Source organism: Chelonia mydas, chromosome 10, assembly GCF_015237465.2.
Source record: "Chelonia mydas isolate rCheMyd1 chromosome 10, rCheMyd1.pri.v2, whole genome shotgun sequence".
Classification (NCBI taxonomy): Eukaryota; Metazoa; Chordata; order Testudines; family Cheloniidae; genus Chelonia; species Chelonia mydas.
This window is the reverse complement of record NC_051250.2, coordinates 53,147,993-53,155,753: the sequence shown is the minus strand read 5'-3', so window position 1 is coordinate 53,155,753 and position 7,761 is coordinate 53,147,993. Positions and strand designations below refer to the sequence as shown.

The 7,761-nt window shown below is 48.0% G+C and overlaps 1 protein-coding gene across 1 annotated transcript; it reads left to right on the top strand.

Annotated features, from left to right (window-relative positions):
• The first annotated feature begins 4,187 nt into the window (after window positions 1–4,187).
• Window positions 4,188–7,761, top strand: FOXB1 (forkhead box B1). Its single transcript, XM_043524552.1, has 2 exons — window positions 4,188–4,734; window positions 5,092–7,761. Exon 2 carries the CDS (start codon window positions 5,116–5,118, stop codon window positions 6,076–6,078), a length of 963 nt encoding a protein of 320 aa, XP_043380487.1. The 5' UTR covers window positions 4,188–4,734; window positions 5,092–5,115; the 3' UTR covers window positions 6,079–7,761.

The following is a 7,761-nucleotide window of genomic DNA, read 5'->3' as shown; positions in this document are numbered from 1 at the left end:
TGCGCCCATTGAAATCAATGGCCGGGGCGGTGCTGGCTTCAACGGCGGGAGGATCGGGCCCATCATTTGTATTTCTTACTGGCATTTTATGCTGGGGAGGGGGGACCTGCGGTTGCTACTCATAGGAGTAATCGCTACTGCTGGCACGAATAAAATGGTTGAGGAACAGGCCTTTTACCTTTGACTGTGGGAACCTGTTTGGGTGGCTTTGCTCAGATCCTTGCAAACACTGGAAAAGGTAGCCTGTAGGTGTAAGAGGATTCCATTAAAGCCGGTACACGAGGCTTTGCCTGTCGCATTGTTCAGCTAATTAAAATACACTTGGAAAGGACGGGAGACTAAGAGAGCAAACGTTTGCCTCAGCTGAGCCCTGGCACCGTTTACACTGCAAAGCCTAAACCGCTATTTTGTTATTGCAAATATAGATTCTAGGACATTCACAAGAACAATTTTTAATTCGCCGTTGACAGGCAGGGGGAGTTTGTTTAGTGCTCAATAGGAAGGGAACGAAATCCTTTTGAAAGAAAGCTAAGTAATTCCACGCCACCAAAGTGGCAGAATTGGTCAGGAATGTCTGGTGGGACAAAGCCCCCGGTGCACGTAGCGCCCCAGTTCCCAGAGGCAGCAAGATCGCTTTGGTAAACTCCAAATCTGGAATTAAAACAAACAGCTAAACCGAAATCCATGAGCTTCCTCTTCCCACCCCTCCCGTCCCAGCCCCCAGTAAGCAAAGAGAGACACAACTTTAAAAAAAACAAACTGCGCGAGGCTTAGCTAAAATGCATGTACAACCATCAGCCTGGAGTTGACTTTCCAAACGGGGGAAGCTTGTTTAGAGCCTGGGATTGTGTTTAGCAACCTAGGAAACCCTAAGAAGCCGGTACTTCTCTTCCCCCAGCCCCTCTTGTCCCCACTGTTTTGTAAATATTAACAAGGTTGTGTGAGCTCTTCTCTCACAGTGTGGACCTTTTTCTTTTTTATTCTAGGAAAAGTTCTTCGCTTCCCCTACCCTTTCTCTGCAACCAACACACCTGCCTGCAAACAGAAGGTTTCAAAATCAATATTGTATTTGTCACTTTTCTGTCTCCTTTTTCTCTCTCAACAGCCCCGCTTGCCACTGAAGCGAATTGTGGATTTATGGGGGGAAATTAGCATAAATTATTACCAAATCGGGAAACGTGTGTGGTCCTGCTTGTGGGAAAGGAGGCTATTGCGAACCTTCCATGCAGAAAGGTGGTCCAGGGTGGGCTTCATGGAAACACTGAATGGCTATTGCACGAAATAGATTTCCATTGGGTTTGCACATTGATATAATTGACTTATGTGTATTTTATACAGTTTTCCCAACACTTCCCCTCCGCTCCTTATTTGAATTAGGCTTCAAAAAAGCGTCTGTTTGTTTTGGTTTTCCGCACAATGGGCATTGATTCACTTTGCAAGCAGCCTCTCTCGCCCTCCTCCCCCTTCCCTAATGTTGGTTTTAAACGAGAAACGCACACCCTGTAAATTACACTTAAATCCTTCATTTTGGGGGGGCGCGGGCGTCTCTTCCAAGTCTAGCATTTGTTTGACACTGAACCTGGGACAAAACTTCTGTATTAGTTAAGGAGATCACTCGCCTACCCCCTTACCTCTTCTCCTGTGAGAGCCCTTTACCCTTCAAAAAATCGGGCCACTCAAAAACATACATCATTTATACTCGGAGCAACACGTGATAGCAGAGGTCGATTTTTCTGGATCTTTATAGGTTTATTGAAAAAAGGGGATCGGGCAAAAATATTTGTCCCCCTTTGGATTCGTGTTTTTAAGGAGTCCGACGTTTCCTCGGAGTAATGATTTTGACAGAGTGTCCCTCTGGGACAAAACCAAACCGTGGATTGTAATAAGAAGAATTAAAAAAAATGGTTTTGGAAACTGGGGGGGAGGGGGAAGACAGGAATTCTCCGTGGTTGTCCCAAGGGGCTAGAGGAGGAGTTTTGGCTCATTTCACAGGGCAGTTTCTCCCAAGCTCTAGCGAACATTCATCATTGCATCTCCTCCCACTCCAAAAAAAAAGTTTGGCGCTTGGGAGTTGCCCCCCCCCCCCCCACACACACACACACACCCTCTCCCAATACAATTTAAAGGAGCCATTGAAGAGCTCATAGTTTGTTAATGAAACAAGACGGGTTAAGTGTTGAGAACACTAAGAATATTGACTCTGAACAGCCCGTCCCAGAGTTCCCCACAGAGTCTTCTGTAGGGAGGGATATGACAGCTGGCTTTTTTTTTTTAAAGTAAGGACATATTACACTCCTTGGACCCCTAGAAATACAGCTAGTTTTACATTATGCTCTCGTCGGCTTCCAGCCCCAAGAGAAGGGAACTCGTCCAGCCCGATTGGAACTGGGGGAGCACAAACTTAAAACACTTTGCGTCCAGCTGTAGCATAAAATGAGCGTTCAACCACTCTTGCAAGTATTCAGGGAGGCTTGCTCGGCGGTAACTTTCCCCCGGACTCAGGATTAGTCTTTCCCATGTAGCAAAGAGAAAAGGAGGACTTGTGGCACCTTAGAGACTAACAAATTTATTTGAGTCTCTAAGGTGCCACAAGTCCTCCTTTTCTTTTTGCGGATACAGACTAACACGGCTGCTACTCTGAAACCTGTAATAAAGAGCATCTCTCAGCAGATCGCAGCGTGCAGACAGACGGACAGCAGGCGCTTCCCCCTCCCCCCTCACTTATTTTTGCTGAATTAAGAAGGTGACCATTTTCTTTTCTTCAAGTACTTCTGTTAATATTGAAAAACGTGCGCTTGCATCTCAAGCGGGCGCGCTCAGACTCCGCAACCATTTCAATATTAATGACATTATTTAATCTCCTAAATTCCTCGTGTTTAAGTTACGTTTTGGTGAGTTATTAACCAGCGCCGAACTGTGTGTGTGTGTTTTATACCACAAAGGATCTTTCTCACATAGCCCATGGCTCGCACCTCCTGTGTCCATCTTTTATCATTGCTCGGAGGTGACATACATTATAGGCAACTTCCTTAACATATGACAGGCGCCTAGACATTCTTTTGGGCCTGAACCTGCAGCATTAATCTCCTGAGTTCGCCCGTGGACTTCAATGCAACTGCATATCTGAGTACAGTTTCCAGGATCGGGCCCTCAATAGAAGGGATCATGCAACATACTGTAACGGAGTTATTAAGATTTGAAAAAAGAAAAGGAGTACTTGTGGCACCTTAGAGACTAACCAATTTATTTGAGCATAAGCTTTCGTGAGCTACAGCTCACTTCATCGGATGCATACTGTGGAAACTGCAGAAGACTCTGAAACCTGTTATTAAGATTTGAATAACACATTGTGTGTGTGTGTGTGTGAATATATACATCCACATACACTTGTGTGTATAAACATATACATGCACAATGCACACAGACATCAGCACATTATTTATCTCTAAATGCACTTTTTCATTACAGACCACTTGGAGTTGTCCTAGCTTGGAGATTAAACCTTATTTAACATGTTAACAAGGTAGATGGGATAAATAATCCAGTTCTTAAACAGTACTGCATACATTAGTGTGAAGGTATAATCTGATGTTTGCCTGGTTAGAACAGGAACTATGATTAAACATTGTTTTTACAGTCACAGCTGTTACTTGTATCGCCTGGGATCCAGTAAAATTGCCACAGGTCTGAAATCCAACTGAGAGGCAATTTACATAAATCAGACTCTTCAATATCTAAAATAACCCATGGTGTTTTCTTTTCAGTATGACCACAAGTTTGTTAAGACCAAAACATTGGCGGTAACAAGACAACTCATTTCTAAATTTCAGGGGAAGTAGCTCACAGAGTAATGAAAACTTCGACATGTTTGTTACGTAGGACCCCAACACTGCATTTTCATCAGCCTAACCCTTTGGAAACCAGGCTTGGGCTCCGTTTGATTTGGCAAAGAGAAAGTCTCTCGTTAGAGGAAAAAGCCTTGCCTTGAGTTAGCCAACAATACAAATCAGATAACAATGCAGAACAAACAGAATACCCCAGCCAAGCAATTTCCATGTCAAACATCCCACTGCTCAGCAGCTCCATTTGTAAGTGTGAATTGCAGACTAAGCTCCCTGGCAAAGTCCACAGAAAGGTTAGTGCATACCTTCGCACGCACACTGTTACTGGGTGCCATCACACTTCAATTCCGGTTGCTGAGCCTTTTCACCCCTCGCCTTGTCTTCAAATGGAAATGATTCCTATTGGCCCAAGGTGTCCATGTAAATAGGTGTAAATGAAACCAGATTATGCCTTTCTTTCAGCCCACCCTCCTCCCCCTCTCCCTCCTCCCAAGGCGATTGTCATATGATAGCAAAGAAGTGGCACATTAATGAAGCGCCTCTACAGGGGTCTTTTCTGCTCATGTCACCACATAAAACTATCAGATGGTTAGAGGAAGGACATGGAGGCAAGTACTTAGCTCATCTCGGCTGCAGAGAAGCAAGCGAGCCCCTGCTCCGTTCCAGCTGCCGCTGGGGGTGAAACAACCCGATCCCTGATTCCGCCTTCCGAGGAGAAGGGAGGGGAGCGAGAGGATTCCCACAGACCAGCCAGCTCCCTGCTTCCTCAGGACTAAAACTAAGCGGAGCGGCCGGAAAGGGAGCGTGAGAACCGGGAGGGATCGGAAAAGGAGACCAGACTCCCTCCCAGCTGCATCCCGGATGCGGACTGTCAACTTCCAGCAACTTTAAGGTGGGCATTGCTGGCGGGGAGGGTCCCCTCCCAGCCCCTTCTCTGCCCAGCTCCAGGGGGGTCCCCAGCCCCTTCTCTGCCCTGCTGCAAGGGGTCCCCAGCCGGCAGAGAAACAGCTGAAGTAACTTAGCGGCTGAGCGCGGTGGCTAGCTCGGGAGAAGGGTAGACCGCTTCCCCCCGTGGGGCTGGAGGGGTCTGGGTGTTTGTACCCCTGGGGGATCAACTCCGATCTGTCTCTTCTTAGTGCCTCACACGCCTGCCCTTCCCCTCCCCCCCCCCCTCCGCGCACACACACCCAGGCCAGCTTTAAAGCGTAGCCCGCCTGCCCCCTGCCTTACCCCGCTCGCCCCTCCGCAGATCTCGGCGGGTCCCCCAGCGAAGATGCCTCGCCCGGGCAGGAACACGTACAGCGACCAGAAGCCGCCCTACTCCTACATCTCGCTGACGGCCATGGCCATCCAGAGCTCGCCGGAGAAGATGCTGCCCCTGAGCGAGATCTACAAGTTCATCATGGACCGGTTCCCCTACTACCGGGAGAACACGCAGCGCTGGCAGAACTCCCTGCGCCACAACCTCTCCTTCAACGACTGCTTCATCAAGATCCCGCGCCGGCCCGACCAGCCGGGCAAGGGCAGCTTCTGGGCGCTGCACCCGAGCTGCGGCGACATGTTCGAGAACGGCAGCTTCCTGCGGCGCCGCAAGCGCTTCAAGGTGCTCAAGTCCGACCACCTGGCCCCCAGCAAGCCGGCGGACGCGGCCCAGTACCTGCAGCAGCAGGCCAAGCTGCGGCTCAGCGCCCTGGCGGCCGGCGGCACCCACCTGCCGCAGATGTCCACCTACGGCCTGGGGGTCTCGCAGCCCTCCGGCTTCAAGCACCCCTTCGCCATCGAGAACATCATCGCCCGCGAGTACAAGATGCCGGGCGGGCTGGCCTTCTCCGCCATGCAGCCCATGCCGGCCGCCTACCCGCTCCCCAACCAGTTGACTACGGTGGGCAGCTCCATTGGCACCGGCTGGCCCCACATGTACAGCCCCGGCATGATAGACACGGCCACCCCCATCTCCATGGCCAGCGGCGATTACAGTGCCTACGGGGTGCCCCTCAAGCCCCTGTGCCACGGGGGCCAGACTTTGCCAGCCATCCCGGTGCCCATCAAACCCACCCCGGCGGCGGTGCCGGCCCTGCCGGCCCTGCCGGCGCCCATCCCCACCATCCTCTCGAACTCGCCCCCCTCGCTCAGCCCGACCTCTTCCCAAACAGCCACCAGCCAAAGCAGCCCCGCGACGCCCAGCGAGACCCTGACCAGCCCCGCCTCGGCCCTGCACTCGGTAGCCGTGCACTGACACGGCCAGCCCGGCCTGGACGCTCCGCGGCTCGCTCCAAACTTTCCTCGGCCTTTTCTTGCTCCTCGAGAGGAGAGAAAACTGCCGGCGGGAACACTTGAGGTTTGCTATTCATGGCAGCGGTCTTTGGTTTGCCTCTCTGGCGTACCCGTCTTTAATGGCTCGAGCCCCTGCCGCTTTGTGGGGTGCTCCTTAACTTAGTTTTAAACACTCGAAAAGTGTCTAGTTCCCCACTCCCCCGCGTGTGTATAAAGTGCCATTTGCATCACTAGGTTTCCAAAGGTACTTAAGGCACCTTCCCCCACTGAAATGAGTGCTGGAGAGTTAGACAACCCCGACACAGCTTGCCTCTTTTCCCTCCTTTGTCTGGGAAGAGCAACATTCTTCCACGGGACCTGTCTTTAAAACCATAAAGAGTCTGAAGTGCTTGCAGATGGCTTCGTGAAAACAGTTCATGTTTCCAGTTTCCAAGTGACAAATCAGCTGGATTTTGGAAACACTTAAAAGTTTCGTTTCCAATTTATTTTTTTACACAGAGTTTAAAGATGGCAGGATCTACCCGAACCCCTCGTGAATTACTTTTTAAAATGATACGTACTATATCTATATCATATAGATCTATCTATCTATCTCTCTCCATACCTATTACAGCATTACAATGAAAGTATTAAACAGGTCCCTATAACTTGAGAGACGGCCAGTTACCATCCAATGGCTGAAAAGTTCCATGGGCTTCCGCATAGTTTGTTTTGGGGAAGTTACACAGTGGATACAGATTGGTATCAAGATTTGTATACAAGAATGTGTATTAAGTACAAAAGGACAGGAAACCATGCAAATGGCAAGACATCAGTTCACACTGAAAACGTATATTGTTTACAAAACTGCTGTTCTAATGTAAATACTGAACTTCAATCTGTCCTGTGAATCAAATGAGGTCCTCTTTTGCAGTACCCGTTGTCATGTGGATGTTTAATTTTCAGGTGGAAGGGGAGGGGGAGTTAATTGTCTGTTAACCTTCTAATTACGTCGATTTTTTTAAAGCTATTTATTTATGGTTTAAGAAAAGAAAACTAAAAACAAATCCACGACCAAGCAGACAACCTAAGGTAGCTTATGTAAAGCTGCTCAAGTCACTGGTGAAGTGTAGGGAAGTACCACAACAGGTTCAGACTATGGGAGGTGTTCCTGTTTTCTGTTGGAACTTTTCAGACAAACTGAGAGGGTGCTGGGGAACGCTGTAAATGTCTGTGAATAGGAATGATTATTAAATGTGTAACATGCACTTTTGTTTGCTATATTCCTTTCTAGTTTTAGGTAGTTTGCTGGAAACCGAACTCTTGTGAACCGCTTAAGTTAAGACAAAAACAAAACGTTGTAGTGTTCATCGCAGCTGTAAAGAAATTCCTTTTTAACTTTTTTCCTTGTACAGAATGAGCATGGCATTTTAAATATTGATGTTCTTGTTACCAGCATGCGTGTTTTAAGACAAAAGTAAAAAAAAAAAGAAAGTGTCTACGTTAAATTATGAACCTAGTCGTCCAAATACTATTTTCTCATTAAAATATGTAAATTCAGATTTACTTTCTTATTCGTCTTTTTGAAAAGTTTGTACCAGGAAAATAACAATATTAATTTAGGGGGAAATACAATATTTCAATTTTTAGATTATCTACATACAAT

What these genes read in the sequence shown, in the direction of transcription:
- FOXB1 (XM_043524552.1), top strand. Translation starts at nt 5,116, where the DNA reads ATGCCTCGCCCGGGCAGGAACACGTACAGCGACCAGAAGCCGCCCTAC.